At 45.0% G+C, this 25405-nt stretch overlaps 1 protein-coding gene across 1 annotated transcript; it reads right to left on the bottom strand.

Moving 5' to 3' along the window:
* Positions 1 to 77: 77 nt before the first annotated feature.
* On the bottom strand, positions 78 to 13526 carry LOC121653198. Its single transcript, XM_042006549.1, has 21 exons — positions 13214 to 13526; positions 12405 to 12879; positions 9901 to 10640; positions 9694 to 9753; positions 9528 to 9587; positions 7419 to 7611; positions 7022 to 7229; positions 6367 to 6442; positions 5890 to 6170; positions 5729 to 5791; positions 5591 to 5644; positions 5439 to 5512; positions 5228 to 5314; positions 4932 to 5137; positions 3184 to 3280; positions 2943 to 3105; positions 2719 to 2822; positions 2484 to 2628; positions 2266 to 2392; positions 399 to 499; positions 78 to 101 (listed from the first exon to the last, which is right to left on the bottom strand). Exons 1-21 carry the CDS (start codon positions 13524 to 13526, stop codon positions 78 to 80), a joined length of 3651 nt encoding a protein of 1216 aa, XP_041862483.1.
* Between the last annotated feature and the right edge of the window lie 11879 nt (positions 13527 to 25405).

The raw sequence follows: 25405 nt of genomic DNA, 5'->3' as shown, positions 1-25405 counted from the left end.
CTACAAACCGCAACAAAAAAATAGGAAACACAATACATTGTATGCAATGACTTTCCTGCATGAGTGGTTGGATGTGTTCAACTGTATGACTGAACAATGTCCTGTTTTAAACACATTAAAAGAAAAAACACGAAGTACATCTATACACGACCAAACTCCCTACTGTTACTGATGGCCTGTGTGATGAGATTAACAAACTCTGGATATGAGCTGAGGTGCTGTGTTGGAAACGTGATAGAGTTGCAGCATGCATTGACGACAGGGAAGCATATGGTGTGTGCACCATAGCGCACTACGCAATATTGGTCAAATTCTATTTGTATCTTGAATCTTTCACGTTCTGTGGAGGTGATGGGAACATGTGCCTGTCCAGTAAGCCACTGAAGGAAGCAACTAACAGTGATTTTAGGTTTCTCCATCTCTGTCCCATGTCCAGCTTCAAGCTCACACTCCGTCTGCATGGTCTTCATGGTCTCCTTCAGGAAGCAATTTTCCTCCTCTGAAACAAGTTGGCAATTAAAAATAATACACAGAAATGAATAGCTTCACTTAAGTTTAAAATTGCTTAACAATTTATTTTTTTATATCTGGCATCTGAATACTCGCAACAAGAAGTGAATTAAATCAGGCATTACTGCTTCATATCTAATTCCTAACACATAACTTTTACTGACCAACAACCTTAGAAGTTTTGCCTTAGAAGAGAATAACGCACCACAGTAATAGTAGTACAAAATCCCCGTTACCACTTGCAACTACTCAGCTCAGTTCAACTCAAGTCGGTTTGTGAGGTTTTCCATGATGAGTCGATACATTTTCTGCACCACCACCTACTCTGGCAAGGTTTTAGGCTACCAAGTCAAACTGAAAAAATGTAATGTCTACAGAGTGCAGGTCACTGATTGGCAAGGCAGTGGCTTCACCTGATGAGTCAGGGCAACTCCGGGCCAACAGTTTACAGCTAGTAAACTGCAATGTTAAAACAAATCTGGTGTAATGCAATCAACATGTCATACTACCTTTCTCCAAATTGAAATTCTAACATTATACGCTGTGATGAGATAAAAAAAATCTGCAGAATGTGTGTAAGTCAATAAAGATGTCAAGAAAATACACAAACATTAAAAATAGTTTCAGAAATATTTAAATGTTCAGGCTGTGCAATAATTCAATGATTATATATATTGATCAATGGGCGTGTCTGCAATACCTTTTTCATTCCAGCCTATCATGTAGCTTAATACTAAAGTTATTTACTCCCAACCAATCACAAATGCAGACCGAGGCACACTATATCACCAAGTCCCGCCCCTCCCAAAACCACAACAGAGAGCATGTGTTGTAGGAAACTGCAGCAAAGCTGCAGAAGAAATCATTCCAGAAAAAGCTGTGCTCCCCCTACACTGACAGCTGGTGACGGCATCACACCTTCAAAATGCTGAGGATTAAATTATTTAACATCAACATTTCTTAAATGATGCTGTCCAGCACAGCAGCGGTACTCAGCTGTCATCTGCTGTTCATGTGTACACAAAAAAGGGGCAAAAGATGTCAATTAGGGAAGAATATAGACATTAAATCTGTATCATAGTCTGAATTAAAGGGGACATATAATGGAAACTCCACTTTAAGCCCTTAAATACCTGTTTTTGTCTTTTCCGAGCGTTCCGGAGTGCAGAAAAATGTAATTTATTCACTTCCGGTGCAGCATATAAATCTTATTCTTTTTGGGTCATATTTTTCAGTCTGTTTAGTTTTCTCCGCTATCTATTACGTTTTTCTATCTATTACGTTTTTCTATCTATTACGTTTTTCTATCTATTACGTTTTTCTATCTATTACGTCACTATATTTGCTGCGGTTCCGCTAAATATTTTCATGTTATTTTTGAAAAACATTCTCTGCCGATCGTTAGCGGCTAAGAGGCTAGGGGGCGGAGTCAAAACGAGAAAAAAACACACTGTGACCAGGAAGGGTGAAATGTCTGTTCAGATTTAAAGAGACAGCATCAAAACGAGCTGCTCTCATTGGCTGTAAAGAAACACCTCAGAACAGGGGTTAAGAAGGGGTGTGTAGAGCTATACTAACAACGATTTCAGACCAAAGGATTGCAGTTTTACTTTATATAAACCATAAATTATATGTATATTATATGTATGTATGTATATTATATGTATATATATAGATATGTTTCCTTTAAATGTAAACTAAACATTCAAAAAGCTAAAGTAAATTTTTTGCAGTTTTGTTACTGCAAAATATTACCTTCATCTTCAATCTGTTGGAGGAAATCTTGAAAGAAGTTCACAATCTTTGATTCCCTCTGACGTTTTAGTGAGCCTTGATCACTCAAGGTTGGAGACAAGGATCCAATCAGGAATTCAGCGTCCGGCTTAGATTTAAACAAAAAAGTTAAAAATCCCAAATTTACTTAATCTTAAATTTTCAAGTTGTTGGAGGCAATCAGCTGTGACAATACTGACCTTTTCCAAAAGCCCAGGAACAAACAGTGGCCGGAATGTGTTTGGTTGCTGTCCAATCATCTCATTCAAGCCATAGAGCTGCATCCCTGAGGAAATTTGCTGCAGCATCGGTAAGATACGAAGACACGAGTGCAAGATAATGGCCCTATTAAAAAGAGGAAATACAGTTGACAAATGGAAGAAATGGATGTTGGAAGCATCATGTCACTAAGAAACACTTGTAAAATTAACACACTTGATTATTTCTTCCTTCCTGTCCTGTGTTAGAAGACCACTGTATCCACATGCCAATATTCTGTCCATTAGGTTGTTTAGAGCTTCAGGTTCAGCCATCTCGACCTTAGAAGGAAAAATATTGTTAATGAGGTCATCAGTAACATAAACTTCTACAACTTATATTCTTACTATTTCTGTGATTATAAACCAAAGTGCATAAAGGAAAATAAATAAATTACACACCTCCTCTATAAGTTGTCTGAGCTCTGGATCTGTTACATCATCTTTGCAAATGAGGTCTTTGTTAATCTCCCCAGTAGAGATGTAGGCAAAGCACCACTCTCGGAAGAAGTTTGGTGGAGGACCACCTTGTGTTATGCAGACAGCAATGATCTCTCCAGCTGTTCTGTAGGAGTGAATGTATTATTAAATCAACAAAATGATAAATATACAACTATGACATTGTGTATGCAATTGTACTTACTTGAAATTCTCTTTATGGTACTCTGTGATTGAATAATTGGGGTTTTTCCCAGCACTTCCTCCCTGAAATAAGTGGGCTTCAATACCTGTCATCATTTCTATGATTTAAAGAAAACATGAATTCATATATAGAGGATATATCATATTTAGAGGTGCACATAACTGGTAATCAAGAGCTACTGCCCTGGAACTTAGATGTATTCCTTCGCCAACACTGCTGAAATCAGAAATTTTGCGTTACCTGGCCTGCAGAGCTGAATGGCTGCACATGAGATAATTCAGCCATATGGATTCAGCTGTGTTGGAGAAGGAATTCATCTAAAAGTTGCAGGGTAGTAGCATTTTAGTACCAGTTACGTGGACCTCTGATTATATTATTGGATAATAAACAGAAAACATCATGTAAAGCCCTGAAGTTATTTGACGGAGAAGACTGCATGCGAACAGATGACATCCATACAATAATAATAATAATAATACATTTTATTTATAAAGGCGCCTTTCTCACACTCAAGGTCACCGTACAATAAAAACACAACAATGAATAAATCCAAATAAAATACAAGAAAAACATAAAACAGTGATTGCAACAATGTACATATTATAATGAGTAAGCCAGTTTAAACAGATGTGTTTTCAATTTGGATTTGAACAGATGAATAGAATCAGAGTTGCGGAGGTCAGGGGGGAGTGAGTTCCACAGATGAGGAGCAGAGCAGCTGAAAGCTCTACTCCCCATGGTGACAAGGCGAGCGGGGGTGAAGATGAGGTGAATTGCAGAGGAGGATCTGAGGGAACGGACCGGTTTGGCAACACGGAGGAGATCAGAAAAATATGGAGGGGCGAGGTTGTGTATGGCCTTAAAGGTTAACAGCAAAATTTTATAGTGAATGCGATGGGTGATGGGGAGCCAGTGGAGCTGCTGTAAGATGGGGGTGATATGATGGATGGATGGGGTTCTAGTGATGATTCTGGCTGCTGCATTCTGTACCAGCTGAAGTTTATGAATTGATTTCTGGGGAAGACCAAACAGAAGGGAGTTGCAGTAATCCAAGCTTGATGTGACCAGGCTGTGTACAAGTATGGCGGTGGTGTGAGGGGTGAGAGAGGGGCGTAGGCGGTTGATATTGCGGAGATGGAAGTATGCGGACCGTGTTATGTTATTAATGTGTGATGTGAAAGAAAGAGTGCTGTCGAGGATGACACCCAGACTCTTTACCTGAGGGGAGGGAGAGATGGAAGAGTCATCAATGGGAATGCAGAAACTATCAGATTTAGAGAGGGTGGATTTGGTGCCAACTAGTAACATTTCGGTTTTACTACTGTTTAATTTGAGAAAGTTTGGAGTGAACCAGGACTTAATGTCATGAAGACAATCTGTGAGTGAGGTAGGTGGGAGAGTGGAGTTTGGCTTTGTGGAGAGATAGAGCTGGGTGTCATCCGCATAACAATGGAAATGTATGTGATGTTTTCTAAAAATATAACTGAGGGGGAGGAGGTAGATGATGAACAACAGGGGCCCCAGGACTGAGCCCTGGGGCACACCTGTGGTGACTGGGAGTGACTGGGAATGGGATGATTTCAGCTGTACGAACTGAGTGCGGCCAGAAAGGTATGATTTGAACCAGTTAAGAGGGGTGTGGGTAATGCCAATAGAGGAGAGTCTAGTCAGAAGGATGGAGTGGGAAATAGTATAATATAGTGACTTTTATTTTATTTGTTTAGGTATGACATGAAAAAAAACTGTACCTGTTAAGAATTCTTTCCTCAAAGCCCCATTGTCAACTCCTGGTTCTCCTATGAAAGAAACTCTGAGAGGATTTTGTGGAGAAGACTTCTTCTGTCGCTTCCACTGTCCCATGCCCCTGGTAAACAGGTCCTCTCTTGTGACACAAATGTTGAAAATTGCAGTTGTGTCAACACGTCCCTGCAATGTGTGGATGACTTTGGCCAGACTAGAATGAAAACATAATATATATATGTAAACCTCCAGGAAATAAGTAATTCAGCTATGCATATTTCTGGAAAGGCCATTTCAGAGGTACCTGTTACACTGGTTATCTTCCCCTCCAAGTTCCTCTACCGCATGCCTGTCATCATTCAATTCAGTGGTGTCCATCTCTCGCCCAGTACTGGAAGCAAAAAGTTACGGTAATGTGCCTTCTTTTGGGGAATCCTTGTAAAAGTTGAAAAAAATTCTAAATGCCTCAGAAAGATAAATTGAATAAATGAACAATGTGCATAATGGAGGAGAACCTTTCTCCACAGGTGCTGGCATGTACTTCAACAGAATACTCTGGAAACAACTTGGCACACAACGGACAGGCCACCTATTAAACAATATTTTAAGTCAGTCAGATGCCAAATCATCTGCAGTAATGTAATTGACCAGCAATAGATCATTTTACCTTAACCTCCATCTTCTGAGAGACAGCTGTAGATGGGGTCACAAATCGGGATGTCTAAAACAAAATGTAAAACCAATGTTAAAAACACATACAGTACATTGAATAGTTTACAACAGAGCTAAACCTATTTGATCTTACGTTCACAGGACTGCTCAAAGCTGGAGAATCCACATCTATCACCACCACATCAGGTTCCAAAGTCTTGAACATAAAGATGATCAAAGCAGTACATTGAAGACAATTGTGTAGTGATGGTCTTGTATTGAAAATTATTAGTTTCACATTTGAGCTGACATTACCGATTCAAAGGATCTGCTGTCTGCAGAGCTACCTGGCTCACATTCCTGGGTATGTAAAGCCAATAGCTGAATTGGCATGTTCAGATGACAAGTGGCACATCGGGCTTTTGGCATCTTTTCAAACTCCTTGGATGTGTATGGCAAGGGTGAGGTGTCTAAAGTATCCTGGATGGGCATGATGTACAGGCAGCCCTTTCCACCAAAAGCTTTGGCAATGTAGGCTCCAGTGTAGCCTTCTGCCTCTGGTGCCAGAATACTTAATTTCCGCTGTCCTGATCCTCCTACATGATAGTATGTACAATTTTATAAAGAATAAAGTTTTTGTTATTGATATTTAAATACAATAATGTATCAACAATTAAGAATATGAGAAATAGGTTGTACTACCAGTAGTAGTAGTTGTAAAGTGAAATTTGTTTTATTCAACCGATAACACCTAAGACAGAAGTTATTGGAATAAGAGAGATTTAGTCTAACCAGCGGCTTTATACAGCATCCAGGCACCTTCCAGTGGGGCCATTTTTGGGTATGTATCCATGAGTATTGTTGATATCTAAACGGTGAAAGGAAAGCAAAAAGTTTAGATTTACAATTTAACCTTCCATTTGTGAATGTTCTTTTCATGCAGATTTGTTACTGATGCTTAAACCAAAAAGGTACATCTCCATCCCACTCCTTGTCTTCTAGATTAAGGCCTATACATACATACATTACTGCAGGGGAGCTCGTCTGTGTTTCTCTGTGCAACGAGCCAGTTGACCCGCTTATTTTTTATTTTACATGAAATTTGGTCAGTGACAGTGCAGGACTGTGCACGCGGCAGTATCCATGTATTTATTTACAGTGTTGGAAACATTTTTGTACTCTCTTTGCACCTCGATCAGCTGTTAGTTAAAGCTGTTCATTCATCCTCGTAACAGTAAAAATGTGGAGGTCACTACGTCCCCATTCATGCTTTCACAGGTTACCTAGGGCCCACCTCACATGTCCGACCAACCCCACAACACTTCTGAGCCCCAAGAGAAAAAAGTTCTCCCAGCTCCATGTGGTCCTCAATCACATCCGGCAATCTCGGAGCCTCAAGGGCAAGAAGAAAGTACTCGCTTCTCACGGAGTATGTAAAGGCCTTTACCTGGGAATGGTCAGCATGTTCAGGAATACTGACAGTCCGTCGGCCAAGTCCAGCCTGGAGAAGGGTCATCTCGTCAGAAGACTTTGGTGTTCGCTCAGCGCACTTATCCAGCAGAAAAAACTGAATAGACGTAGATCTGACACTGGCAGTCCTTCTTTTGGGATATGGAGTGTAGCCTTTCCCTGATTTGAACAGTCCAGGAAAAGCACTAAAGGTTGAAAGAGAACTTGTGAGATAAGAATGTAATGAAAGATTGTTATACAAGATTAATTCAAAATAATCTGTTTTTAGTTCAAGAAGACTTAGTTATTACGACAACGACAATTTTGCTGAAAATGTCAATGCAGTTCCATCACAGTGATGATGGGAACAGACTTTGTGTACAACACATCCAAACCTGGCCATATTGTGCTCCACTGTGTTTCTTGATGTTCTTGGAGAACCACCAGGAGTTCTCTGCTGCCCCTGGGCTACCTGAATGCATCTCATCCCAGCTTGCTCCCTGTTGCCAAGAGCAGACTGCTGCTGTCCCTGTGTGAGAGGCTGTCTGCTGCTCCCTGCCAGTTGCTCTCCCTGAACCTGAACCTCATCTGTGAAAACAACTACATCTGTCTTCAACTTCCCAGAAGGACCAACACACCGAAGATAGGAAGTAACACTGAAAAAAAATTACAAAACCTACTGTTGAACATACAGTAGCTGTCATCAACTTTATCTAGTCCAGGTTTAAACAGCCCAAGTGCAGTTGTTTTTGAACCAAAGCAGATTAAGATGCTCATGGTAATGTAAAATGGAGGAGGAATTGCCATTTAGTAGCTTTCTGATTTAGAAACCACACAGTCAAACATCAATAAAAACACACACACACACACATATACACATATATATATATATATATATATATATATATATATACATATATATATATATATATATATATATATATACACACACATACATACACACATATACATATATATATATATATATATATATATATATATATATATATAGTTTTTTACTGTTGTTACTGTGTAGGCAAGTTCATTTGTACAGCATATCTCATGAACAGCAATTCAAAGTGTTTTACATTATAGGAAAAAGAAAGTATCAAAAAGTAAAAGAATAAAATGCATGATTTAAAATCTTAACAAGTACATGAAATCTATGTAAATGCAGCTTAGAACAGGCGGTCTATAACCTGGATTTAAATAGTGTTTTAGCTGATCTGAGGCTTTCTGGGATCACTCCAAATTTCCTGAATCAATTTGATTCACAAGAGCAAAAATTTATTTGACTTAGATTAATTTCGATTCGATTCAATATCAATTCATCTTCAGATAATCATTTCACATCAATATTTCTTGGAATATTAGACATTTGAAGATAGCAATTTTTATGAAACGCTGAAGCAACCTTTCAACAGTGTGTAAGTCAGGTTTCCATTAAAACATGTACAGAAGCACTGGCATGTCACATACATAACATTTATTTGTGAAAATAATCAACGTCACATGTTAAACAGAATACAGTCTTAACAGAAACACTACAGTAAAAGAATGGCCAAATAAAAGAATGCTCTTTCTTTAAAAAAAAAATAAAATCAATTTTGGTATTTTCAGAATCGATTGATTTTTTTTTTTTATTCTTAAATTGATTGATTGATTTTTTAAACCCAGCCCTAAAGTTCCAGATCTTTGGGGCATAGAAGCTGAACGCAATTTCATGTCTGTTTCTGACTCCAGGAACTGATAAAAGAAAAGACCAGATCCAGATGACCTATGGAGTCTAGTGGGTTCCTACTGGATCAGGAGGTCATTGATGTATTTAGAGCTTAAATCCTTAAGTGCTTTATAGGCCAGCAACAGAACTTTAAAGTCTATCCTCTGACAGACTGCGACAGACCTCAGAACTGGCTTCTGGGCCTTGTGAGAAGTCAGGCAGCAGAATTCTGAATGAGTTGCAGCTGTCTGTTTTTTCTTTTTTTTTTAGGGAAGCCAGTAAAGAAACTGTTGTAATAATGAAGCATGGAAATGAATGCATTGGCTACTTTTTCCTGATTTTGCTGAGACATCAGATCTTTTATTTTTGAGATGCTCTTCAGGCTGATAGTAGGCATTAGTGACTGCTTAATGTGAAACCATTAAAAACAATGAAACGGAATCTTTATGGACTGACATTACTAAATAATCTTACACAATATTGACAATACACTTACGATTTTGTGACGATGGGTCTGCTTCGTTAGCCAGGGCAGTTTTAAGTAATTCTACAATCCGCTTGGCAGCGACTTGCAACTGTTCCTACCAAACAGACGAAACCAAATCAAGGACTGGTAAGGCAGCTAGCATTAGCTTACATCAACTTTACAACTATAAGCTGTTGGCAGAAAGCAGCCGCCATGTAAATTAAGTTCCTCGTATATTTTAACGAAATAAAGAGCTATAGAAATGATAAGCTTTTTCAAAAATAATATTAGTGTTGCAAAATATGCAGCATAACTTACCTCCCGATGATCTGCCATGTGGCCGAGACACCGAGACGACTCCCGCTTCCTCGTCTTCCTCTTTTCCAAGTGAGACAGCCAATCACAGAGGACAGGGACTGTAGCCAATCGTGTGTAATGACAGAAAACCTGCTGGCCCCGCCCACCTACTGCCAATAAACTTTACCGCGAGTGAGCAGCATGAGCCAGCGAGCAGACATTGTCCGCGCGAGGGCTCCGATATTCCCTGCAAGCAAGCAAACTCAGGCGAGGGGAGATACTGCCCGCTCGCGCGCACGCGCGCTCGGACTGCTTCATTCGCGCGCGTATCTCCACAACGCCCCGTGGAACTTGCGCGCGGATCTCAATTCCTCTCGCGTGGGATCTCGTTTACTCTCGCGGGATTTTGGCATGATAATGCCGCAATAGTGGACCTCTACCTGTTTTCTCCAAAGCCTCTCTGAACAGGAGTGGTGGTGGACCTCCACCTGTTTTCTCCTCTGTCTCTTAGAACGGTGGTGGTGGTGGACCTCCACCTGTTTCCCCTCAGGCTCTCTGAACAGTGGTGGTAGTGGACCTCCACCTGTTTTCTCTTTAACCCCTGTGAACGGTGGTGGTGGTGGACCTCCACCTGTTTTCTCCTTAACGCCTGTGAACGGTGGTGGTGGTGGACCTCCACCTGTTTTCTCCTTAACCCCTGTGAATGGTGGTGGTGGTGGACCTCCACCTGTTTTCTCTTTAGTCTTTGTGAATGGTGGTGGTGGCGGACCTCCATCTGTTTTCTCCTCAATCTCTCGGAACGGTGGTGGTGATGGACCTCCACCTGTTTTCTCCTCAGCCTCTCTGAACGGTGGTGGTAGTGGAACCTCCACCTGTTTTCTCCAAGGCCTATGTGAAAGCTGGTGGTGGTGGGCATCCACCTGTTTTCTTCTCAGCCTCTGTGAACGATGGTGGAGGTCAACTTGCACCGGTTTTCTCCTCAGGCCCTGTGAACGGTGGTGGAGGTGAACTTGTACCGGTTTTCTCTTCAGCCCCTGTGAACAGTGGTGGCAGTGGACCTCCACCTGTTTTCTCCTCAGCCTCTCTGAACGGTGGTGGTAGTGGTAGTTGACCTCCACCTGTTTTCTCCTCAGTCTACGTGAACGGTGGTGGTAGTGGACCTCCACCTGTTTTCTCCAAAGCCTCTGTGAAAGCTGGTGGTGGTGGGCCTCCACCTGTTTTCTCCTCAGCCTCTCTGAATAGTGGTGGTGGTGGACCTCCACCAGTTTTCTCCTCAGTCTCTCTGATCGGTGGTGGTGGTGGACCTCCACCTGATTTCTCCTAAGCCACTGTGAACACTGGTGGTGGTGGACCTCCACCTGTTTTCTCCTTAATCTCTCTGAACGGTGGGGGCAGTGGACCTCCACCTGTTTTCTCCTCAGTCTCTCTGATCGGTGGTGGTGGTGGACCTCCACCTCTTTTCTCCTAAGCCACTGTGAACGCTGCTGGCAGTGGACCTCTACCTGTTTCCTCCTCAATCTCTCTTATCGGTGGTGGTGGTGGACCTCCACCTGTTTTGTCCTCAGGCCCTGTGAACGGTGGTGGAGGTGAGTTTGCACCGGTTTTCTCCTCAGCCCCTGTGAACAGTGGTGGCAGTGGACCTCCACCTGTTTTCTCCTCAGCCTCTCTGAACGGTGGTGGTAGTGGTAGTTGACCTCAACCTGTTTTCTCCTCAGTCTACGTGAACGGTGGTGGTAGTGGACCTCCACCTGTTTTCTCCAAAGCCTCTGTGAAAGCTGGTGGTGGTGGGCCTCCACCTGTTTTCTCCTCAGCCTCTCTGTATAGTGGTGGTGGTGGACCTCCACCTGTTTTCCCCCTTAGCCTCTCTGATCAGTGGTGGTGGTGGACCTCCACCTGATTTCTCCTAAGCCACTGTGAAAACTGGTGGTGGTGGACCTCCACCTGTTTCCTCCTCAATCTCTCTGAACGGTGGGGGCAGTGGACCTCCACCTGTTTTCTCCTCAGTCTCTCTGATCGGTGGTGGTAGTGGTAGTTGACCTCCACCTGTTTTCTCCTCAGTCTACGTGAACGGTGGTGGTAGTGGACCTCCACCTGTTTTCTCCAAAGCCTCTGTGAAAGCTGGTGGTGGTGGGCCTCCACCTGTTTTCTCCTCAGCCTCTCTGAATAGTGGTGGTGGTGGACCTCCACCTGTCTTCTCCTCAGTCTCTCTGATCGGTGGTGGTGGTGGACCTCCACCTGTTTTCTCCTCAGTCTCTCTGATCGGTGGTGGTGGTGGACCTCCACCTGATTTCTCCTAAGCCACTGTGAACACTGGTGGTGGTGGACCTCCACCTGTTTTCTCCTCAATCTCTCTGAACGGTGGGGGCAGTGGACCTCCACCTGTTTTCTCCTCAGTCTCTCTGATCGGTGGTGGTGGTGGACCTCCACCTCTTTTCTCCTAAGCCACTGTGAACGCTGCTGGCAGTGGACCTCTACCTGTTTCCTCCTCAATCTCTGTTATCGGTGGTGGCGGTGGACCTCCACCTGTTTTTCTGCAGAGCCTCTGCGAGCGGTGGTGGCGGTGGACCTCCACCTGTTTTCTCCTCAGTCTATGTGTACGGTGGTGGCAGTGGACCTCCACCTGTTTTCTCCTCAGCATCTCTGAACGGCGGTGGTGGTGGTAGTGGACCTCTACGTGTTTTCTCCTCAGTCTCTGTGAACTGTGGGGGCGGTGAACCTCCACCTGTTTTCACCTCTGTCTCTTTGAACTGTGGGGGCGGTGTACCTCCACCTGTTTTCTCCTCATTCTCTGTGAACTTTGGTGGCAGTGGACCTCCACCTGTTTTCTCCTAAGCCTCTCTGTACGGCGGTGGTAGTGGTAGTTGACCTCCACCTGTTTTAACCTCAGTCTATGTGTACAGTGGTGGTAGTGGACCTCCACCTGTTTTCACCTCTATCTCTGTGAAAGCTGGCGGTGGTGGGCCTCCACCTGTTTTCTCCTCAGCCTCTCTGAACTGTGGGGGCGGTGGACCTCCACCTGTTTTCACTTTAGTCTTTGTGAATGGTGGTGGTGGTGGACCTACATCTGTTTTCTCCTCAATCTCTCGGAACGGTGGTGGTGATGGACCTCCACCTGTTTTCTCCTCAGCCTCTCTGAACGGTGGTGGTAGTGGAACCTCCACCTGTTTTCTCCAAAGCCTATGTGAAAGCTGGTGGTGGTGGGCATCCACCTGTTTTCTTCTCAGCCTCTGTGAACGATGGTGGAGGTCAACTTGCACCGGTTTTCTCCTCAGGCCCTGTGAACGGTGGTGGAGGTGAACTTGCACCGGTTTTCTCTTCAGCCCCTGTGAACAGTGGTGGCAGTGGACCTCCACCTGTTTTCTCCTCAATCTCTCTGATTGGTGGTGGTAGTGGGAGTTTACCTCCACCTATTTTCTCCTCAGTCTATGTGAACGGTGGTGGTAGTGGACCTCCACCTGTTTTCCCCTCAGCCTCTATGAACAGTGGTGGTGGTGGACCTCCAACTGTTTCGTCCTCAATCTCTCTGATCAGTGGTGGTGTTAGACCTCCACCTGTTTCCTCCTCAGTCTGTGTTAACGGTAGTGGTGATGGTAGTGGATTTCCACTTGTTTTCTCCTGAGCCTCTCTGAACGGTGGTGGTAGTAGTAGTTGACCTCCACCTGTTTTCTCCTCAGTCTATGTGAACGGTGGTGGTAGTGGACCTCCACCTGTTTTCTCCATAGCTTCTGTGAAAGCTGGCGGTGGTGGGCCTCCACTTGTTTTCTCTTCAGCCTCACTGAACTGTGGTGGTGGTGGACCTCCAACTTTTTTCTCCTCAATCTCTCTGATTGGTGGTGGTAGTGGTAGTTTACCTCCACCTATTTTCTCCTCAGTCTCTGTGAACGGTGGTGGAGGTGGACCTCCACCTGTTTTTCTCCAGAGCCTCTGCGAACGGTGGTGGCGGTGGACCTCCACCTGTTTTCTCCTCAGTCTCTGTGAACGGTGGTGGCAGTGGACCTCCACCTGTTTTCTCCTCAGCATCTCTGAATGGCGGTGGTGGTGGTAGTGGACCTCCACCTGTTTTCTCCTCATTCTCTGTGAACTTTGGTGGCGGTGGACCTCCACCTGTTTTCTCCTAAGCCTCACTGTACGGCGGTGGTAGTGGTAGTTGACCTCCACCTGTTTTCTCCTCAGTCTATGTGTACAGTGGTGGTAGTGGACCTCCACCTGTTTTCACCTCTGTCTCTGTGAAAGCTGGTGATGGTGGGCCTCCACCTGTTTCCTCCTCAGCCTCTATGAACGGTGGTGGTGGTGGACCTTCAACTGTTTCGTCCTCAATCTCTCTGATCAGTGGTGGTGTTAGACCTCCACCTGTTTCCTCCTCAGCCTCTCTGAACGGTGGTGGTAGTAGTAGTTGACCTCCACCTGTTTTCTCCTCAGTCTATGTGAACGGTGGTTGGAGTGGACCTCAACCTGTTTTCTCCAAAGCTTCTGTGAAAGCTGGCGGTGGTGGGCCTCCACTTGTTTTCTCCTCAATCTCTCTGATTGGTGGTGGTAGTGGTAGTCTACCTCCACCTATTTTCTCCTCAGTCTATGTGAACGGTGGTGGCGGTGGACCTCCACCTGTTTTCTCCTCAGCCTCTCTGAACAGTGGTGGTGGTGGACCTCCACCTGTTTTCCCCTCAGCCTCAATGAACGGTGGTGGTGGTGGACCTCCAACTGTTTCGTCCTCAATCTCTCTGATCAGTGGTGGTGTTAGACCTCCACCTGTTTCCTCCTCAGTCTCTGTTAACGGTGGTGGTGATGGTAGTGGATTTCCACTTGTTTTCTCCTCAGCCTCTCTGAACGGTGGTGGTAGTAGTAGTTGACCTCCACCTGTTTTCTCCTAAGAGTATGTGAACGGTGGTGGTAGTGGACCTCCACCTGTTTTCTCGAAAGCTTCTGTGAAAGCTGGCGGTGGTGGGCCTCCACTTCTTTTCTCCTCAGCCTCTCTGAACTGTGGTGGTGGTGGACCTCCAACTTTTTTCTCCTCAATCTCTCTGATTGGTGGTGGTAGTCGGAGTTTACCTCCAACTATTTTCTCCTCAGTCTATGTGAACGGTGGTGGCGGTGGACCTCCACCTGTTTTCTCCTCAGCCTCTCTGAACAGTGGTGGTGGTGGACCTCCACCTGTTTTCCCCTCAGCCTCTATGAACGGTGGTGGTGGTGGACCTCCAACTGTTTCCTCCTCAATCTCTCTGATCAGTCGTGGTGTTAAACCTCCACCTGTTTTCTCCTCAGCCTCTCTGAACGGTGGTGGTAGTGGTAGTATACCTCCATCTGTTTTCTCCTCAGTCTATGTTTACGGTGGGGGTAGTGGACCTCCACCTGTTTTCTCCAAAGCCTCTGTAAAAGCTGGCGGTGGTGGGCCTCCACTTGTTTTCTCCTCAGCCTCTCTGAACTGTGGTGGTGGTGGACGTCCACCTGTTTTCTCCTCAATCTCTCTTATCGGTGGTGGTGGTGGACCTCCACCTGTTTTCTCCTCAGTGTCTGTGAACGGTGGTGGTGGTGGACCTCCACCTGTTTTCTCCAGAGCCTCTGTGAAAGCTGGTGGTGGTGGGCCTCCACCTGTTTTCTTCTCAGCCTCTGTGAACGGTGGTGCTGGACCTCCACCTGTTTTCTCCTCAGCATTTGGGAACGGTGTTGGCCGTGGAACGCCACCTGTTTTCTCCTCAGTCTCTGTGAACAGTGTGGGCGGTGGACCTCCACCTGTTTTGTCCTCAGTCTCTGTGAACGGTGGTGGCGGTGGACCTCCACCTGTTTTCTCCTCAGCCTCTCTGAACGGCGGTGGTGGTGGTAGTGGACCTCTACCTGTTTTCTCGTCAGTCTCTGTGAAATGTGGGGGCGGTGAACCTCCACCTGTTTTCACCTCTGTCTCTCTTAACGGTGGTGGTGTTGGACCTCCACCTGTTTACTCCTCAATTTCTCTGATCGGTGGTGGTGGTGGACCTCCACCTGTTTTGTCCTCAGTCTCTGTGAACGGTGGTGGTGGACCTCCACCTGTTTTCTCCTCAGCTTCTGGGAACGGTGTTGGCCGTGGAACGCCACCTGTTTTCTCCTCAGTCTCTGTGAACAGTGTGGGCGGTGGACCTCCACCTGTTTTGTCCTCAGTCTCTGTGAACGGTGGTGGAGGTGGACCTCCACCTGTTTTTCTCCAGAGCCTCTGCGAACGGTGGTGGCGGTGGACCTCCACCTGTTTTCTCCTCAGTCTCTGTGAACGGTGGTGGTGGTGGTAGTGGACCTCTACCTGTTTTCTCCTCAGTCTATGTGTACGGTGGTGGCAGTGGACCTCCACCTGTTTTCTCCTCAGCATCTCTGAATGGCGGTGGTGATGGTAGTGGACCTCTACCTGTTTTCTCCTCAGTCTCTGTGAACTGTGGGGGCGGTGAACCTCCACCTGTTTACACCTCTGTCTCTTTGAACTGTGGGGGCGGTGGACCTCCACCTGTTTTCTCCTCATTCTCTGTTAACTTTGGTGGCGGTGGACCTCCACCTGTTTTCTCCTAAGCCTCACTGTACGGCGGTGGTAGTGGTAGTTGACCTCCACCTGTTTTCTCCTCAGTCTATGTGTACAGTGGTGGTAGTGGACCTCCACCTGTTTTCACCTCTGTCTCTGTGAAAGCTGGTGATGGTGGGCCTCCACCTGTTTCCTCCTCAGCCTCACTGTACGGCGGTGGTAGTGGTAGTTGACCTCCACCTGTTTTCTCCTCAGTCTATGTGTACGGTGGTGGCAGTGGACCTCCACCTGTTTTCTCCTCAGTCTATGTGTACAGTGGTGGTAGTGGACCTCCACCTGTTTTCTCCTCAGTCTATGTGTACGGTGGTGGCAGTGGACCTCCACCTGTTTTCTCCTCAGCATCTCTGAATGGCGGTGGTGGTGGTAGTGGACCTCTACCTGTTTTCTCCTCATTCTCTGTGAACTTTGGTGGCGGTGGACCTCCACCTGTTTTCTCCTAAGCCTCACTGTACGGCGGTGGTAGTGGTAGTTGACCTCCACCTGTTTTCTCCTCAGTCTATGTGTACAGTGGTGGTAGTGGACCTCCACCTGTTTTCACCTCTGTCTCTGTTAACGGTGGTGGTGATGGTAGTGGATTTCCACTTGTTTTCTCCTCAGCCTCTCTGAACGGTGGTGGTAGTAGTAGTTGACCTCCACCTGTTTTCTCCTAAGAGTATGTGAACGGTGGTGGTAGTGGACCTCCACCTGTTTTCTCCAAAGCTTCTGTGAAAGCTGGCGGTGGTGGGCCTCCACTTGTTTTCTCCTCAGCCTCTCTGAACTGTGGTGGTGGTGGACCTCCAACTTTTTTCTCCTCAATCTCTCTGATTGGTGGTGGTAGTGGGAGTTTACCTCCACCTATTTTCTCCTCAGTCTATGTGAACGGTGGTGGCGGTGGACCTCCACCTGTTTTCCCCTCAGCCTCTATGAACGGTGGTGGTGGTGGACCTCCAACTGTTTCCTCCTCAATCTCTCTGATCGGTCGTGGTGTTAGACCTCCACCTGTTTCCTCCTGAGTCTCTGTGAACGGTGGTGGTGATGGTAGTGGATTTCCACCTGTTTTCTCCTCAGCCTCTCTGAACGGTGGTGGTAGTGGTAGTATACCTCCATCTGTTTTCTCCTCAGTCTATGTTTACGGCGGTGGTAGTGGACCTCCACCTGTTTTCTCCAAAGCCTCTGTGAAAGCTGGCGGTGGTGGGCCTCCACTTGTTTTCTCCTCAGCCTCTCTGAACTGTGGTGGTGGTGGACGTCCACCTGTTTTCTCCTCAGCCTTACTGAACGGTGGTGGCAGTAGACCTCCCCCTGTTTTTATATTTCGTCTTCGTTTGCTGCCTGTTGGGATGCACCTGCATATTAAAGATGCATCACATAAGCTTGACTAAATGAGTGAGACACAAATCTGTATTAAGAGTAACACTCTTATAAAGGTAAAAATACTACAACTCATGCGTTGACTTGCTCTATTTTCTGCCAGCTCACCTTCTTTTACTGCTGCTACTGTATTGCTTTTTTTTCCATGTCTATGGTCCTATTCTGCATATGCATTCATTAACATTTCTAACTCCACTGGAGCAAAATAGGAGGCTCCACTGTCAGGCCACCTCCACAATAGTGAAGGAAGAAACAAACTTTACCACACCCGCTCTTCCCCTGCCAACCGCCACATGTGAAGCGAGTAGACAAAGAAGAACAGTTTGAACAGTTGAGACTCCGAGACATGTTTCTCTATAATTTAGTCTGCAAAACTATACTGGTCAGCAAAGTATATGTTGTTTTAAATTGTGTTAGAGTTAAAGCCAGTAAGGTTACCGAATGTTCCAGCGAGTTGCAGCTGTGTACAGGTTGGATTGTTTGCTAGTGGCCAGACAAACACATGAGTTAACCAACAAGCGCTCGATTTGATCAAACAGTTTTGCTTGAACTTGTAGCAGGAACAGCAGTATATTTATTCATTAGGTCTTATTTTTTTATGTTTTCCATTCACCCTATTCCCCAGAGTGGCTTTGCTCATTTTTAGTTTAGTGTTTGAAACGTGAGATAATTCACCCACAGGCCGCTTAGTATCCTTCAACCTGCAGGCCTGGACTGAAATAAGTAGCTAAGCAGCCTGCAAAGATCTTGGTGGCTGTTGTACTTCGTCTCAGCTGATATGAAATTTGAACAATGTATCATTAACAGCAGCTATTCTGTCTTTTATTGATGCATCCATCTATTTTTGGATAGTGGAAAGCCTCCAATTGAACAGCTTGCTGCAAATATTGGCACAACCATGCTGTCCAGGCTGTCCACTGCGTCCAAAGTTAAACACAGCCATGCTGTCCAGGCTGTCCACTGCGTCCAAAGTTAAACACAGCCATGCTGTCCAGGCTGTCCACTGTGTCCAAAGTTAAAACAAGCCATGCTGTCCAAGCTGTCCACTGCGTCCAAAGTTAAACACAGCCATGTTGTCCAGGCTGTCCACTGCGTCCAAAGTTAAACACAGCCATGCTGTTCAGGCTGTCCACTGCGTCTAAAGTTAAAACCAGCCATGCTGTCCAGGCTGTCCACTGTGTCCAAAGTTAAAACAAGCCATGCCGTCCAGGCTGTCCACTGCATCCAAAGTTAAACACAGCCATGCTGTTCAGGCTGTCCACTGCGTCCAAAGTTAAACACAGCCATGCTGTTCAGGCTGTCCACTGCGTCCAAAGTTAAAACCAGCCATGCTGTCCAGGCTGTCCACTGCGTCCAAAGTTAAAACAAGCCATGCTGTCCAGGCTGTCCACTGCATCCAAAGTTAAACAGAGCCATGCTGTCCAGGCTGTCTACTGCGTCTAAAGTTAAAACCAGCCATGCTGTCCAGGCTGTCCACTGCATCCAAAGTTAAACACAGCCATGCTGTTCAGGCTGTCCACTGCGTCCAAAGTTAAACACAGCCATGCTGTCCAGGCTGTCCACTGCGTCCAAAGTTAAAACCAGCCATGCTGTCCAGGCTGTCCACTGTGTCCAAAGTTAAAACAAGCCATGCCGTCCAGGCTGTCCACTGCGTCCAAAGTTAAACACAGCCATGCTGTCCAGGCTGTCCACTGCGTCCAAAGTTAAACACAGCCATGCTGTTCAGGCTGTCCACTGCATCCAAAGTTAAAACCAGCCATGCTGTCCAGGCTGTCTACTGCGTCTAAAGTTAAAACCAGCCATGCTGTCCAGGCTGTCCACTGCGTCCAAAGTTAAACACAGCCATGCTGTCCAGGCTGTCCACTGCATCCAAAGTTAAACACAGCCATGCTGTTCAGGCTGTCCACTGCGTCCAAAGTTAAACACAGCCATGCTGTTCAGGCTGTCCACTGCGTCCAAAGTTAAACACAGCCATGCTGTTCAGGCTGTCCACTGCGTCCAAAGTTAAAACCAGCCATGCTGTCCAGGCTGTCTACTGCGTCTAAAGTTAAAACCAGCCATGCTGTCCAGGCTGTCCACTGCATCCAAAGTTAAACACAGCCATGCTGTTCAGGCTGTCCACTGCGTCCAAAGTTAAACACAGCCATGCTGTCCAGGCTGTCCACTGCGTCCAAAGTTAAAACCAGCCATGCTGTCCAGGCTGTCCACTGTGTCCAAAGTTAAAACAAGCCATGCCGTCCAGGCTGTCCACTGCATCCAAAATTAAACACAGCCATGCTGTCCAGGCTGTCCACTGCGTCCAAAGTTAAACACAGCCATGCTGTTCAGGCTGTCCACTGCGTCCAAAGTTAAAACCAGCCATGCTGTCCAGGCTGTCTACTGCGTCTAAAGTTAAAACCAGCCATGCTGTCCAGGCTGTCCACTGCGTCCAAAGTTAAACACAGCCATGCTGTCCAGGCTGTCCACTGCGTCCAAAGTTAAACACAGCCATGCTGTCCAGGCTCCAACGGCACCTGCATATAAAAATGCAATCCCCTTTTAAAGGTACTTATTTTTATCAAAAATATTACATTCGTGTTTGTCTGTGTGTGCTCTTGTTCGCTAAATTATTTATTCATTTTATTTATTTTTTTACTTGCTTTTAGATATAAAAATGTGCTGGTAAAACTTAAACTGCCGGGACATCGGACATTTTCATTGCTCACTATGTGGCAAGACAATTGTGAAGTTCTCTGAGTTTTAAAAAAAGACTTGTGCTTTTTGGATTAAAACCAAACTGCTCGTGAATTCCCTCAGAAAAATGTTGCTGCTCATATAAATGACAAGTCATTTATAACTTTTTCTTTTCTGCAGTCATCAGCTCAGCTATGTCTAGGACACCACGAAACCAGCGACAGAGTCTAAACACACCAACGTGTCCTGACACGTGTCGACTTCTGGAGCCTTGCATTGAACGCAGACATGGAATCAACAGTATGTAAAAAGCTGCAGAAGGTCATTGTTTTGATAGATAATTATTATGGATTTAAGACTGACAAGTTATTTCCTTTTTCACAGACAGGACATGCTTGTTTCCAGCTCATAGAACACACTGCTCAGTCAAAGGTTCCTTTTTTTGTTTGTTTTCACACACTTGTTTTAATTCTGCATTGCATTATGACAGGGCTGCTCTGTTGTGTTGCAGCAGAATGAACAGGTGTACCTAATTTAGTGGATTGTGAGTGTGTAGATAATATAGACTAACACTTTAAGTTTATTTCACAGGGAAAGAGCATCTATGTGGTCGATCTGTATTCTGTTCCAACATGGCCACACCCACCTGCATGTGACCCACTTTCAAGTTTACCTGTAAGTGTACCACGCTGCTTTCAGCAAGACAGTTTCGGATGCATTTTAGCCATTTACTTAACTTTTCCTTTCCTTGATGCTCACATCAGAGTGCCATTGTTATTCCAGTGTGGAACCTGGCCATTACATGTTGTCTGTTAGTGGCATAAAATGTGAAGAATTTAAAAATGTTCCTGAAAATTATTAGTTACACTCTAAATGTTGCTCCATCCACAGCCATCCATCCACATCACAAGTTTACAAAACACAAAATAATAATTGGGTGCATCTGTCAACACCCCCACTTGATCTCATATCATCACACCCAAGAGAGATTAGGAATGTTAGAACAAAAATACACTTTACTCATATCCAACATAAACTTGGCAAACTTATCCAACTTGAATTTGGTTGCAGGTTTAGTCAACAAATCTGCCACCATTTGATCAGTAGCACAATACTCCAAACGTACTTCCCCACCATTCACAGTTGATCTGAAGAAGTGATACTTTCCATCAACATGTTTACGTCTCTGTCTACTGACAGGATTTCTGGCTAAGGCGATAGTACCTTGGTTGTCCTCACCTTTGGTAGTGTATATAGATCAGGGCTACTCAATTCGGTCCTACGAGGGCCACAATCCAGCAGGTTTTCCATGTATCCCTGCACCAACACACCTGAGTCAAATTAGGTGGCTTTAACAGCCAATCAGGTTCTACACAATGACTCATTAATTTGACTCAGGTGTGTTGGTGCAGGGATACATGGAAAACCTGCTGGATTGCGGCCCTCATAGGACCGAATTGAGTAGCCCTGATATAGATATTTGTCCATGCCCTATAAAAGTTGTGTAAGGTACAAACACTCTTGGACGGTTGCAGCCAGAGCTGCATACTCACAAGTGGACAGAGCTACAGTAGGACAGAGCTACAGTAGGCTGCTTCTTTGTTTTCCATGACACTAGAATGCCTTCTTTGATGAAGCTTATACAATAACCAGTCGTACTTCTGTCTATATCAGCAGCCCAATCTGCATCACTATACGCTTGGATGCCCAGGCTCTCACGTTTTCTTTAGCACAATTTCCTGTTACTTGTTTTATATCGCAATACATGTTTTACTGTACCCCATTGCTGTTCTGTAGGTTTAGGAAATTACCGAGACAGCTTGCTCACAGCAAAACTCAAACCAGGTCTAGAACAGATGGTTAAGTAACTGAGGCTACCCACTGCCCCCCTGTACCTTGTAACATCATTCTGTGCTATATTGTTTGTGTAATTCAATTTAGAATAGAATAGAATAGAATAGAATAGAAATACTTTATTAATCCCTTTGGAGAGTCCTCAGGGAAATTTGGGTACCAGCAGCAATACAACACCAACAGTAAAGCAGGACAAGCACAAGACACATAATATACAGGTACAAAGCAAAATAGAGGCAACAAGGTGCAAGAAAAGCACAAATAGAATGCAATAAATAACAATAAGATAAGTTAAATAAAACAATATAAATTTCTGCTCACATGATGTAGACCTAGGCTTACAGTCATGCATTCTGAAACTTTCCAGGATCATTTCGACATATCTTGTCTGTGACATGGTTACACAGTCATCACTCTGGATAAAATCAATACCAAGAACATGTTTCAGTTTTCCTACGTCCTTCATTTTAAACGGACCCCTGTGGTTGTTCCTTATAAATCTTACAGTCTATTGGTGTATGTAAGTAGGCTGTTTTTACATCCAACTGATGCAAGATCAAGTTGTCCTGAACAGCTTTTTGCATCAGCACTCTAACGCTCGTCAGATTGGCTGTAGGAGAGAATGTCTCCTCATAATCTATTCCCATCTTTTGGCTGCATCCTTTAGCAACATATCGAGCCTTATACTGCTCAGAACCATCAACATTGTTTTTAATGGCATACACCCATCTTCCCCCACTCCTTTCTTGCCCTTACGTAACTTTGACAGAATAAATGTGTTGTTCTCTCTAAGTGACTGCATTTCTTCATTCATTGCATTTATCCACCCCGTTGATTTATCTGAGCTGACAGGTTCTCTGTAGGAAACTGGTATATTGCACATGACTTTGTAACTCTGGAAGCAATAAGTTTCATCCTCAGAAAACTATTTAGTCATCGTACAGTCAGTGTACCTGTCCGACTTCCTCCTCTCTCTAGAAGGGTAACGTCCACTCTCTGGCTCATGCTTGACTCCTTCTGGCTGTGGTTGGAAGTGGCTTACTTCAGGCTTCTGCTCTTCTTGGATCTGAACTTTTCATCTTGTACTTTACAAAGTCATCAACAGGTGTCAGTAGAGTCTGTGTCACGTCTTTGCAAAAAACTTTACCAACCGGTGCTTCTGCACTTTCTTAGTGCCAAGAAAATAAACAATATATGCAGGACTCCTTTTGTCATATCCGATGAAAACTCCCTTCTCACTCCAGTCCAGTTCCATGTCCAGTTTTCTTTTGTTTTGTTTATACACAAAACACTCCGTACCAAAACCTTGCATCCTGGACAGAATAGGTTGTCTACCTGTTAATGCCTGGATTGGTGTCTGCTCTGTGCATTTATTAAAGCATCTGTTCCTCACTACAGCAGCAGTTTGAACTGCATAGGTACACAGTTGTTTGGGCAGAACACCTTCAATCAGCAAGCATCTAGCCAAATCAAAAAGTGTGCGCCAGTTGTGCTCAGCAGTGCCATTCTGATGTGGTGAGTAAGGAGCAGAAGTTTCATGTTTAATACCATGTTTGAGAAGTTGATCCTGGTAAGCTTTTCCAATAAACCATTATCTGATCTTAAACATTTTACTTTTCCATTTGGAGCTGTGTCGGCTAGAAACATCTCTGTAGCTAGTCAAAGCATTTAAAGATCTGTTACGATATGCAGCTTCAACCATCAGGCCCTTCAGGTCAACACCTGTCCCCTCGCTCACTCGGAAGGCGTTCTCCTCGTCCTGGGTATCTTTCTTGCCACAGGCTTGGCGTGCGTCGTCTCGTTCTCTGCACTGTTTCCGTCTGCAGGTGGTGTCTCGGTGTGAGGAGCTTTTGCAGTAACTGCACCAAGACTTTCGCTGGCAGGTCCTAGCCAGATGTCCCTTCAGGCTGCATTTGAAGCACAGCGGGTCCGATGTCTCTACTCCTCGGTCACTCGAGCAGGTGTCTCTCTCTGGTGCAAACGCGCCTTCATCACATTGTCATCTGCTGCGGCAGCATGCATCTTTTCAGTGTCCTCATAGCTCCATAACTTTGTTTTAAACTCCGCAAATGACATGGTCTCATCAAGTTGACATGGATGGCAAATGGTTGGAAGGAGTCAGGCAGCCCTTTCAGAACCAAAGCTACCAGCAGGCCATTGCCTAAGGTTTCACCAGCATTTCTCAATGCTGTGATGGCAGCCTCAGCTCGAATAACATATTACTGACAGATTACTGACAGCAGTTCAGCAACGTCATCAGAAATGTGCTCAGTGTTTAGGTGGCCTGTATATGTCAAGGACCACCACACGAGAGGGGAGGGTATCTGAAGAGAGGTAGAGTTTTTCTAAGATACCTGCTGCATTGGAGGGAGTCATTAAAGCAAACAGCCCCTCCTCCACCTTTCCGATGTCTTCTAGCTCCACCCACAGAGCTGAAGTCTGGAGGGGTCGCTTCTATACGAACAAGCCAATTATTTTCTGTCTGACCAGCTTTCTGGTAAAAACAAGACATTAACTTTGTGCTTTGTAATAAAATCATTGAATAAAATGTTTTTCCAGGCAGATCTGACATTTAGCAGAGCTAGCTTCAGCGTGCTAAAACATTACCTGTCCAGGTGTTATTCTGGGCAGGCTGAGGCTGATGAGGAATGAACTCAAGATGTGATAAATGTATAGAATGTATTGGGTGAATCTTGCTTTTCTGAACATTTATCAGTCTTTTTGTTGTCTATTAAAACAGGGATAAAGGAAATTACCTGCATGCCGGGCCCGGCTTCTCCTGGAGAGCCATGAGTACCCACAGAGCTGCAGCCTGGACCAGCACAGATCCATCAGATGCTGGTTGTTATCAGGCTGGAGACAGATGAGGAGTTTGGTTCTGTCGAAAAGGGAGGGGAGGTGGGCACTGGGTCAGAGCTCACTGGGTCAGAGCTCACTGGGTCAGAGCTCGCTGGGGAAGTTGTGGGGGAGGATGAAGTGGGATGTTTCTGGGTGATAAGATAGGACTGAGGCATGGGCTCAGTTCAGTCACCATAGTGACTAGCGCCTATTGTTCAAGCTTGTAGAATTAGCATCATCATCTGGGTTACTTTAGTTGGACAAGTCTAAGTTAAGCAACATCATGTAACCAAAATATGATGTTAAGGGCATGTTCCAGCAATGACAGGATTCACTGAGCTCTGACAGTATGAAACATTCTGTGTTAGGTTTAATTGGACAATGGAGTCCAGATTGTAACAAGAACAGGGATGGGGGGTGGATACCTTGAAAACAACTGGGATGCTGTATATTGAAGAAGACTTTGTCCAACAGATCAGTTCTGACATCAATATGAGATCTTGATAAAAGAACTACTGCAGCTCTGGATGGAAATGAATATGGTGACCTTGCATGAGCTAATCAAAATAATGCCACAGTACATGCATGTCATAATGAAAGCTAAAGTTCATCTAACAAAATATTAATGTGTGACTTTTATTTTGCCAGGAAC

Source organism: Melanotaenia boesemani, chromosome 1 (genome assembly GCF_017639745.1).
Source record: "Melanotaenia boesemani isolate fMelBoe1 chromosome 1, fMelBoe1.pri, whole genome shotgun sequence".
NCBI classification, from domain to species: Eukaryota; Metazoa; Chordata; class Actinopteri; order Atheriniformes; family Melanotaeniidae; genus Melanotaenia; species Melanotaenia boesemani.
This window is presented reverse-complemented; position numbering and strand designations above follow the sequence as displayed.